Source organism: Lycorma delicatula, chromosome 1, assembly GCF_047948215.1.
Source record: "Lycorma delicatula isolate Av1 chromosome 1, ASM4794821v1, whole genome shotgun sequence".
NCBI classification, from domain to species: Eukaryota; Metazoa; Arthropoda; class Insecta; order Hemiptera; family Fulgoridae; genus Lycorma; species Lycorma delicatula.
The window spans coordinates 343,701,114-343,713,770 of record NC_134455.1 but is presented as its reverse complement, the minus strand read 5'-3'; the positions used below and the strand labels follow the sequence as shown (position 1 = coordinate 343,713,770).

The 12,657-nt window shown below is 31.9% G+C and overlaps 1 protein-coding gene across 1 annotated transcript in view; it reads right to left on the bottom strand.

Annotated features, from left to right (window-relative positions):
• Positions 1 to 5,937: 5,937 nt before the first annotated feature.
• The window catches only part of LOC142318386 (uncharacterized), a 30,884-nt gene continuing 24,164 nt past the window's right edge, over positions 5,938 to 12,657 (bottom strand). The window contains exons 5-7 of the mRNA XM_075354969.1: positions 11,857 to 11,968; positions 10,609 to 10,711; positions 5,938 to 6,368 (exon numbers count right to left, since the gene is read on the bottom strand). Of these exons, the coding sequence (XP_075211084.1) occupies positions 6,296 to 6,368; positions 10,609 to 10,711; positions 11,857 to 11,968 (288 nt within the window). The 3' untranslated portion in view covers positions 5,938 to 6,295. The remainder of the gene's footprint in view (positions 6,369 to 10,608; positions 10,712 to 11,856; positions 11,969 to 12,657) is intronic.

The window sequence follows — 12,657 nt, the reverse complement described above, 5'->3', positions numbered from 1 at the left end:
TATGTCAAACAATAAATGTGATTTGCAAATTAATAATAAAAAAAGACTTACCTTACTATGGAGACCAAAAGTTGAAATTATAAAACAATTTGAGAAAGGTGATAAGGTGGCAAACATTGTTGTATTTTTTTAAAATTAGTGATATTCTACAATTAGTCTTTAGAACAATTATAATCGATAGAGTTGAATAATAAATCACGTGATAAAACTCAGTACCTGTGCAGTATATAATAATTACAAAGAAAAGAGGAACGTTAATAGCAAAAAGCTTAGTACATGTATTGAAGATGTGCAGCAACAAAAAGTTCCAATAAGTCTTATGCTCTTACAGGAGAAAGCCTTAAGTCTTTTTCAGGATCTTAAGCGTTAAAATGGTGATAGTGCTGATAATTATACATTTACTACAGGCCTTGGATGGTTTGAAAAGTTTAGGCTATTCTAAACTACATAACATCAAAACAATGGGAGAAGCTGCCAGTGCAGTCATGAGGAAGCTAAAAAAATTATCAAGTCTTAACAGAAATAATAAAGAGTGAGTTTTACCTACCACAACAAGTTTTTTGCGTGTGTAATCTTTGCTGGTGGAAAAGATAACACTTTTACTTGGTGGAAATGCTTCTGGAGATTGCAAAATCAAACCACTTCTTAACAGTGAAACCCCAAGAGCCCTAAAGAATGTTCCTAAATTATCATTACCTGTTATCTGAAAATCTAACCGAAGAGCATGGATGACTCAAGAAATTTTTGAGGACTATTTTTTTCAAGAGGGGAAAAAATATAGCTTTGAAAATAATAAAGAGTTTGCTGTCAGTTGACAATGCACCAGGACATCTGCCTTGTGGTAATGAAAATTTAAAAATAATGTTTCTTCCTCCAAATACCACCCCTATTATTCAACCAATGGCTCAAGGCATAATACATACATTTAAAAAGTATTACCTACAAAATACATGCATACAGAGCTGTTGATGGACAGAATGGAAAATCGTTAACCCAATTTTGGAAAGAGTACAATATTTATAAAGCTGTTCAAAATATTGGTGATGCTTGGAGTGAAGTTACAATATCTACCATGAGTAATATATGGAATAAGCTCATCCTTTGGTTGAGGAGAGTAGTTTACACCAACTGAAGAAGTTGACATAATTATTCATGGTCTTGTTGAAATGACCAAAGAACTAAATTTAAATCTAGAGGAAGAAGATTTCATTAGTTTTAACAGTCATTCAGAGGACAAGTGAAAAGAAGATTTTTTTTTTTTATTAGAAGAGGAATTAATTGAACCACCCAAGCAATTTAAAACTGCAAAGATGGGTGAATATTTAAATATGATCTGGGATGGATTAAATGGTCTTAGAGCTCAAGACCCTGATCGTGAACGATCTGTAAAGTTACAAAAGCAGTGATATGCAATAATATTTTCTTGAGTGTTTTTATATATAGATCTATTTTACTTCACCTATGCTTTGAAACATATTTTTTGCCAAAAATGCTAAATTTTGTGCTTTCCTCACTTGCACAATCTTTTGTCTTAATTTGAGGACTTGCTGTACTTTTATATTGTTTCTGACCTGGAAATATACAATAAGAATTAAGAGGCTGTTTATTGCTATTTAGGGAAAGATTTTTGTTTGTGAATGTGCAGATAAGTCATTTCACATATCTTATGACATCATTAGATTTTAAATAGATTATTGTTAGCAAATTAAGATTTATGATAATATAAACAATTTTTTTTCTATCAACTGCTTTCCTGTGTGTATTGCATTGTTTTAGTATATGCTTGCATGAATGTAATCATTTTCACATGATAGTAGTAGAATATATACATGGATAGAAAATTATTTCTTCGATATAAACATTGTGCAAGTGAATTAATAAATAACTTTTTAATTTGAGCATAATTTACAATCTCTTTAAAAGTTAATGTACAGTTATCTTTTATGTTAACATATTAATATTATTTTAGTATAGTAAAAATATATTACTATATACTGTGGTACTACATCTTGCATCTCAGAACTTGCAATAAATTATATTCTTAAAAGTATTTAATTTGTTTTCGTTAGTTGGGTGTATCGATCCATGACGATATCATTACCTCATCTTAGTAAAAGTATAGTGAAACCACTCTTTAGAAGTTTGTTCTACAGAGGGTTAATTTTAAGAATCATACTTTATTACATTGTATTTGATTTCTGTAGGTACACTTTAATCTGGATACTAAAATTCAAGTGGTTTTGTATTTCCTTTCACCAGACAATAAATTGCTAACACAACATGCTGCTTTGTGGTAAATTAGTTAAAAGTTTACGTAAACGCAATAAAATGTGTTTATTTTACTTGAAATAATGTGAATGAGTTAATCATGTATTACTTACCTTTACTGCATAAAAAAAAATAGAAAAAGACTATACAGAAAGTCTCCACAACAAAAGATTTGCAATACTGCCCTCTCAGATGTTTTTACATATTGGAAATTATGAAAGATTTTGTAGTATTTTTTTCACTTTGCCTTTTGAAAAACACTTGTTGCACAGAATTTTCATTTGATCATCAAATTCTATTATAAAATAGTTCCTCTAACTATCCTCTTATTTTGTGACATTACTAAATTTATTTATTTATTAATGAAAATAGACTGGATTGGTTGCCAGGATCTTCAGAAATAAAAAATTTATTTTTAACCAAATAAAATAAATTTCAAACAAGTTTAAATTAAAAAACCCTTTTCAATAAAATAACAAAAATTACTTCAATAAATCAAATATTCCCATCATACTATACGAGGGTAGGATGAAATTGTGGATACTGCTCTTTGGTGGTGGGTTTCAATTAACCACACATCTCAGGAATGGTCGACCTGAGACTGTACAAGACTACATTTATGTTCATACATATCATCCTCTGAAATAATACCTTACAGTGAGTTCCAGAGCATAAACATAAAAAAAAAAGAATGAAAGGTTCCAGGCCTGGATTAGAAAACACTTTTCTAGATCAATTTTGATTTATTTTTTTAACATAGTCACCATTAACATCTATACACTTGGCCCAATGATCCACAAGAGCACTTATGCCAGCTCAATATGTCAATTTATCCAACTCCTTAAAATAACCATCTACAGTGGCAATATAAATTCATTATTAGCTGAAAATCTATTCTCTGAAAGCCATATTTCTAGGTTAGGAAACAAGTATTAGTCACTGGAAGCCAGATCAGGTGAGCATTTTAAATTCATAGATTTTTGCCATTGCAATGATTGAAATGTGAGCTGGAGCATTGTCTTGATGGTAAACCTTTTTTTGCCAAATGCAGTCGTTTTTTCTTAATTTCCTTTCTGAGATGTTGCAATAAGGTCACATAATATTCACAATTTATTGTTTCACATTGCATCCCAAAACACAGTTGCCATTACATTTTTGCAAGTCATTGTCACGTTTTTGGAGCAGGTTGACCTTTCTCAACACATTTTTCTCAGAAGTGTAATAATGAACCCAAGTCTCATCAACTGTCACAAATCGATGTAAAAATTCCTTTGGATTATGCTGTAAAAGTCAGAGAATCACTAGAAATGTCTTTTCAGCATTGTTTTAGTCAGACATGAGCAAACATGGTATCCATCTAACGCACAGCTTGTTCATACCCAAATGTTCAGTTTTTGCATTTTCCAAAAAAACCGGCCATAATTCTCCACTTTGACACTGTAAATGCTATACTAAGTGAGGCAGGAACTTTAAACTCTTGGTTAACTATTGAAGAATGAATCGTGCAATGCCATCAGGAAATTAAGCATATTTACATAATCTCTGTGCAAGGCCTAGAACTTTTCACCACACCTGTCTATGTAGACCTCATTGACATTGCTTTAAATAATAAGTGTAAGTTATTACTTGTAAATTATTATTGTTTTCTTCTCTGTAGTAAAGAGTTTCAAAAGATATTTTAATCCATATCTCATGGTAAAATATATGTACACCACTGATAACTAGAAATAATGATATTTTCATATTTTTTAACCTTGCGGCTGGTAAATAATGTTATTCACAGTTTTCAAATCCTCATTTGCCAAAGGAACCTCTCAGGGTATTTTTCTGAAAAAAATAATCTGCTGGAATGTAAACCTGTGGCAAAATGTGACAAAAGTAGTATAAGCCTGTTAAAATGATTCATTTCCCCTCATCCTTTTTGTTTTTCAACCCTCAAATTCATATGATTTATTTAAATGAACCATAAAACCACCCTTTTCTTTTTTTGACATGTGGCATCAACATTAATTGTAATCAAAAATTTCACCTGGTTTAATTCCTTTTTTTTTCTGTTTAGCCTTCGGAATAATCTAAGGTATTACACTTCTGAGGATGATATGTATCAATGTAAATGAAGTGTAGTCTTGTACAGTCTCAGGTCGACCATTCCTGAGTCTGGTTTAATCTTGGGTGCATGCTTCTGCACGTATAGTCATACAATCCATTGTTGAAAAGTTGTTGTGCACTATCCAGTTGTTGAACACTATGCCGGGTTAAATTTTACAGGCATACTTTAATTCAACACTATTTCATATATTAGGACTACCAAAGAGATATAGAAAATCCACATGAAGAGTACAGGGCTTCTCAAAGCCTAATTTGTCTACCATTTACCCTGGACTAGCAGGATTTTCAGTCATGAACTAGACAGTTAGTTCCAAGGGTGGTTGCTTGACCAATTCAAAAAAAAAATCAATTCAAATTCAAAATATCTCCGGACTTAAAACTATTTTTTTTAAATCTTTTATTTAAGCAGTTTACCTGTGGTGGCCATTTTTGTTATGGTGTGCACACCTATATATTCTAATATATACATATTAATATTGTTAATAAATTAACAATAGTTTCTTAAGTAACTGTGGGGAAAATAAGATACAAGTATTGATTCTCTTTAAAAAAAAAAAAATCTGGCTAAGTATTGTGTGTTGGTTATTAATAATAAAAATTAGAAGAGTTACAGCTAAAATACATTTATATATATATATATATATATATATATATATATATATATACATACATTTTGTAGAGGTGGGGAATAAATTATAAAAAACTTTTCTAAAAAAAATGATTATGGCTGTCATCCCCTTATACATTAGCTCTTGTTCTTTAGCCCTGTGCTATGGGAATTGGGTTATCTTATATAGTCTGTGACATCATTCTGGCATTTTGCAGTGCCCTTTCTAACTGCTTCTTGTTTAGAACACAGCAAGGAACAATCTCTGTGCCTGCAGAACTATGCATGGGCCAAACCTCGTACCTGGGGGTTGCCGAATTAATGGCTGAGGTTGCCTATGGAGTAAAGTCAAGCTTTCTATTTTCAAACAATCATGGTTTTGTCTAAGGTTGTTGGGAATGAAAATAATTTATATATAAAATTTTGGATAACTAACTGAATTTCATCAAGTTGCCAAATGGGAGAGCTTTTAACAAAGACTCGAACATTTGAAAAATCAGTGCAGTAATTAGAATTTGCCTACCATCTCAACACAGAAATTCACCAGAATTGACTACATTACAATTTTGAAAAGATCTTCAGAAAGTGTAATTCTAAATTAAGTCATTTTTAATGTAATATTTATACTGGACAGGCAATGGTTATCTTAAGTTACAACTGTTATCAAGGTGCATATCACTGTACAAATGACGTTTTTACCATGGGAGCATTGGGTATCAAAAATGCATAGCCTAATGTTCATAAAGTTATTTACTAAGCAAGGCTCTAAAAAATACACACACAGTTCAAGAAGCATTAATGTTACCTGCTTTGGTATAGATCTAGTTGGTTGTAACTGTTGTTAAGTGGCTCCAGTTTTAGCAAAGCTGTGTCTAGGGATGTATTTCTAGATTGATTAACAGTAGAGGATATTTATAAAACAAAATACATTTTTTTATGGTTGCAGAAATCTTTTATTTAGTTTAATATTTTGGATTGTACAGTATATATCTTACCATGATGTAGACACACAATAATCAAGCAATTCAAATTAAATAAGTACAGTAAAAAAAAATGTAATCTGTGCTATTTTTTGTTTTAGTTTTGCCTACAGCAAATTTGTTTAATTGAAGATGAAAAAAAGAATGGGATGTTTATTCCACATTTCTGAGCTGAACTGAGGAATTTCAGAAACTGATCAGCAATTGTAATTAGAAAATTTGTCATGTCAATGCAGGATATGGTTTCCACATTTTCAACACTGGTCATAAAGAAGTATGAAGTTATTAGAACTGGTCTCGCATAAACTTTTATCATGATGTTTCATTTAATTTAAACTTTTTTGTCTCTAATTTCTTGCATTGTAGCATAACTGCACTGACCAGATTCAACTTCCTTCAAATACCTGTAAAAAGTCATTATGTGCAATAATAAGTGATGTTTCATGATTTAACAGTTTTAACATTTATTTATACTTTTGTTATGAATTATTTGGACTCTTAGACTGGCATACATAATTAAGAAAATATCCATATTCCTAACTTATTTTAATAATTAAAAAATTAGACAATTTCTAAACTTGCATGTATGCTTTTGCTACTTTCTGTTAATCATTTTGAGAAAAATGTTGCTCTGTTATAGCAGGTATCTGAAAAAGAACTCTCCAATAAATAGTAAATTAAATTTACTATATTTAGAATATGTGTTTTATTATACCAAAGTACAAAGTCTTTATCTCTTAATGTAACTCAATATGAGGATAGTTTACAGCCCTGCAGGTACCAGATGAATAATCTACCGCTTTCTACATTCTGGCAAGCATGTCTGCAGGAATCTCTCATTCAGTCTCTTCTTTCAACTCCAAAAGAACAGTATTGTGTCAAATCAGAACTTTGCAGTAGCTAAATGATTGGATCTTGTCTATCTAGTCTTCTGGGAATTTGCTGAGCGCAGTCTACACAATCCTCTACATGATGTGGAGGGGCTCCATCCTGTTCATGTTTTCAATTTGTGGAAACCCAAGTTCTCTAACAAGTCTGAGGGAATAATGTCCATTTTTTTTTTTTAACGCTCAGAACAATTTTCAATTTATTTTAATAATTTTACACAGCAGTTATATTTTTGAATCTAATTGGAAACCCATCATACTCAAGAGAGATTGTTTAAAATTTTGGCTTCTGTATTTGAAAACTGGGACATTTTAAATATTTTTATTTCCATTAAAAATTACCTTAATTCAGATTCATCTTCTGTGTCCAAAAGCTGTTTGTCAATATTACAAACTACAAAAAAATAGTAGTGTTTACAAATTGCAAATACAAGGATATATTATTTAATCAAATATAAACGGGGATTTTATTTATAAACAAAATTTATTTATTGAAAAATAAAGGCAAGTATAGTTTATTTTTCTACATAGTTTGCAGCTTTAAAAATACATTTTTCCCAGCGAGAAAGAAGGTTTTTATCGTAGAAGGAAGCTGGTTGCGTCAGGAGCCAATTGCGCTCAAATTCCTCCACGCCTTCATCATCTTCTAATCGTTGCCCTGCTAGAGCTTCTTTAAGCGGCCCAAACAAATGAAAATCGCAGGGCGATAAGTCCAGTCTGTAGAGAGGATGATCAAGTTGAGTCCAGTGCATTTCTTCTAGTTTTGAGACCATTAGAGCTGCAGTATGGGGCTTTGCGTTGTCATACAGGAAGATGGCCTCTCGTATCGGTTGTTCTCGTCTTTTGCAGCCCTCGCCTCGTTCAACAGCTCGCAGTAGTAAGCAGCATTGATTGTGCGTCGCTCATGCAAAAATTCAATAAGCAAAATGCCTCACCAGTTGAAAGAACCTTGCCAGCTGACAGTCGAGTCTTGGCTTTCACTGGCGCTGCCTCCCCTTTCCTCCGCCATCCATATTGACTTCTTTCGATTGGAGAGTGTAGTGGTAGACCCACATTTCGTCGCAGGTGATGATCCGACTCAAAAAAGCATCACATTCTTTCGTAAACCTCTGACAGATCTCGAAACGTCTCAACTTCTGATCTGCAGTCAAAAGGCGAGGGACCCATCTGGCACCACTTTATGGAACTGAGGTCGTTTGTGATGATCGCGTGACAGCTCTCATTACTTATTCCGCCCTGTTCTGTAATTTCGGATGCTCTCACCCGTCGATCGTCTTCAAGAATGTCTCGAACCACGTGAATATTTTCGTTTGTAATGCTGGTCCGAGAACGGCTATCGTGTTCCTGATTTTCCACTCGTTCTTTTCCTTCCTTGAACTCTTTATGCCAGGCAAACTCATGAATCCTTGACAGTGTTTGGTCCCCGAACTGTGCAGTCAATCTCCGGAAAATTTCTGTCGCTTGAACTCCTTCACGAGCTAGAAATTTTATAATTATGGGTTGTCAAGTAGAAGGGTGCACCTGTTGCTCTGACATCGTGAGCATCATTGACGAATTTGTTGGGAGTGTGGAATGGCCGGATCTCCCCACTCCTAATGACCCCACCCAAGCATACTAGAAGCGTGGGCCCAGTTCTACCAACAGTAGATCCTCAGGAACATAAGATCCGTTTATATAAGATTTACCCTTGTACACAGGGATGAAACTATGCGTTTAACCATTTAAGAGAAAATTAATTACATCATGTATTTGAAAGTTTATGACAGTTTTGCTTAATATTTATTCGTTCCTGTCAACTAGTTTCTCTGTTGATGGAGGTTTTTCGTACCCAAAAAGATTTGAAGCATATTTAAGTAATACCATTTCTCAACAAAGGCATTTATCATTAATCAGTTTCACTGAAGGAATTTCTTAACCAAGTGAAACCCAGTATCCCACTGTACGATGATATCGTTGATCATTCTGTCACTGAAAATAAATTGATCTGTGACTGATAAAATATAAATGAACAAAGCAGAATATTTTTTTCTCTTTAATAAACAAAAACGATAATGCATGAATATACAACAGTGTGTGTGTGTATCATACCTCTTAAATTACTCAAACAATATTCCTATCAGCAGCATAAAAGTTTAATTTGTCATATTTTCTCTTCAAATCGTTAACGAGTACCGCGGCGTGGGAAATATCTTCCCACCCACGTATTGGCAAAATTCCTCAATTGAATAACCTGTATTCTCTCTATCAGTCTCGTTGACGACCCGCATCAAATACCATCCTGCATCTATACTTACAAAATGCAGTCCTAAAAGGATGGCGAGATGCGGGCCTTGGTACGCTATTCAGTGTTTTCCCGACATAGACGTTTAAGAGCGTTAAATCGACTACGTTCGGTTAATAGTCATCTGCATCCATTGATTAGGCATCTGCAATGCCCTCTATAAAACTTGGTTTTGAATTTTTTTGAGTCAATCAAATATTCTCTACTTTTCTGTAACAACTTCTTACATCTACAGAGCTAGTTTCTTAATATATCCACATATATTAAGATATATTATTGAGGTGGAACCGATCTTATCACTTCCACCGAAAGCTAATGATTGCTTTCATAAAAAAAGAACCATTCTAATTAACAATTCCCGAACACTTTAAATTTCTCAACGAATAATCTAGGTGGCATTTGTATCCATCGTGTTTAAATTGAATAATACAGTTCAAATGTAATCTTGAATCTGTGTTTACACAGTTGTCGGGATGCTTCTGCTAAATCGTCAAAACGGGTACTGTTCAAAGGCATTTTCGTATCACCAGCAAGTAAACAGGGCCAACTATTTAAATTAAAACTATAGAGTATTTTGAAAATGAAGATTGCAGTACAACTTACACAGGTAATATTTTCAAAAACCCAGCAGGCGAAGCCCAGTAAACTTTTTGTTCTTTGAAAAGGTTTCTATTAGACAGCCAACTATAGATTTGCTATTATAGGTTGTTTAAATGGATGTTCCAAATAATTATAAAATTCACTTAGAATGTATTATAAAAACAATACATAAACGTAAAGCTATTACAAACTGTAATAAACGCATTAACCCGGAAAAAAATTGACCCGGTGAACGATAATGATAATGATTAAGCCGCAATTTTCTATAACATAAGTGATTAATTATTAATAAATTTAAACTTGGTTCTCCAAAATATTGACACATGTTATTAAAAACTACACAAATGGTAAAGTAAAACTATTGATATGGAAAATTAAAAATTAGTTTGGCCTAAATATTACTTTGGTGTTGAAATTTAATTTATTAAACATCACTGCTAGAAGAGACTTTTACAATTGATAATTGCAACTAAAAAGTTGTTAAGCAAAACCATTTTTTTATGTTTAACCAAATATTCTTCTTTATCCCTTTAAGATAACTTTTTTTCATGTAAAATAAATTTGAAGCTATCATTGATAACTTGCTACTGTTTATTACTATTATTATTATTATTACTATCTATTTCAGGATAGATTAAGAAGAGAATCTTTCTTCTCTTTAATTTATGCTCTTCTTAATATAATATGTTTTTTCTTAATCTATTTTTCTTAATCTAATTTCAGCTGCAGTTTTATCTAAGCTATCTGCATGCATTATTTTCCATCATATAAATTTTGCCTATTTTTTTCTTATGTAAAACAACTAATAACCAAAGTAACTAATTTATCATACTAATTAACAAATATGTGTTAATTGTAATAAAAATTAATACTCACTCATTAATCTTTTCCAGTTGTTTTAATTCTATGCTAATACGATCAGTTTGTTCTTTACGTAAAGAATTCAAGAATTTCAGCATGTCAGCACGTCGTGCTCCCTCTGAAATCAACAAAAAATGTTCTATGTAATTTCTAAAAAACATTACTAACCAATGATTTTCCAAATCAACAAAAAATTATATTTAAGAGTATCCAAGCAGCAAAATGTATTCATTTTAATTAAAATATTGATTTTTTTTATTACTTATCAGCGTAGCTTTTTAATTTGTTGTAAAGATTTATCACTTTTATCAGAACCATTTTTTATTGAAACGATTAAAAAGATTTTATGATTAAAGTTTAAAAATATACCTTTTTTCGAAAAGCATGTGTATTTTTTGATAAAAAGAATACACACAACACCGGAAGTAAAAAAAATTTTAATGGGAAAGTAAATTATTACATTTTACTACATTTACACACTTTACTACATTTCATCATACAGTAGGTAAATTAGGATCTTTTTATTATCAAAAAAGATTTAAAACAAATCTGTAAAATTAACATTGCAAATGTGTGTGTGTGTGTGTGTGTGTGTGTGTGTGTGTGTGTGTGTGTGTGTGTGTGTGTGTGTGTGTGTATGTATGTGTGTGTGTGTGTGTATATATGTGTGTGTGTATATGTGTGTGTCTGTGTGTGTGTGTGTGTATATGTGTGTGTGTGTGTGTGTGTGTGTGTGTGTGTATGTGTATGTGTGTATGTGTATGTGTATGTGTATGTGTATGTGTATGTGTATGTGTATGTGTATATGTGTGTATGTGTGTATGTGTATGTGTGTATGTGTATGTGTATGTGTGTGTGTGTGTGTGTGTGTGTGTGTGTGTGTATGTGTGTATGTGTGTATGTGTGTGTGTGTATGTGTGTATATGTGTGTGTGTGTGTGTGTGTGTATGTATGTGTGTGTGTGTGTGTGTGTGTGTGTGTGTGTGTGTGTGCGCGCGCATGCATGCTCACACATTTGACTCATTTTAAGGTGGCAGAAAGATTTTTTATATATTTTTAAAAATGTTAAAATCTGCAATGAATTTCAGTTGAATTTAAACTGACAATACACACCGCTTTAAAATATTTTACACACACACACACATTTGTGTATATTATGAACAACAAATTAATAGGCAATATATTTTTACCCTTAGGTATCACTGTAATATAAAATAGAATTTAAAAAATTATTTTCATGTGCTAAACGAAAACTATAATTACCTATTTTAGTTCCACTGTGAGATGCTTTCACTTGACTATCATAAGATTGCTTGCCGGTTACTGAAGCACCAGAACAAGTTTTCTGGGCAAACAATGTCTGTAGTTCTGGATCCTGTTAAGCAATTTTTTTAAACAATCAGCATTAGTATGGTACATTAAGACTATTTTACATCAGCATGGGCCTGAACTAACAATGACCACAAAAATAGAAATAATTTACTGTCTATCTGTATTCTTGTAAATTAGGAAAAAGTCCACAAGCAGACTTCAATATGGCAGCATCATTTTATTAGCATCCATGAATGCTTAAAAAAAGTCCACGTCTATCAAACTAATATAACTATTTTTACACAACACAATCTCTGGCCTTAAGTTTATTATACACAGAAAGAGCTTAATGCTTTCTTGAAATTTTTAATGTTATCTCATGTAAGAGATCTTTCTCCAGTTTATTTCAAAATAATTTTTTTTTAGAAAAATGCTACTAATTTGTAAATGGCATAATTTTTTTTAAATAATAAAAACAGATTTCTCTGGACATTTGTTTGACATGTTCAAACAATTTATATTCAAATAATTTCAATTGTATCTTTCAGATTTGTTTAAACTGAACAGATTTTATATTTTTATTTTTTAATATTTATTTCAACCTCTATTACTTTTATCTGTTAATATGCAGTTAACTGGTAATGAACCTACCAGGATAGGTAGGTTGTTCACCTATCTCATTACGCTATGATAAAATCTTAAGTAATACATCTACCCAATCAAGAGACATGTGTAATATTATAATTAATCCCT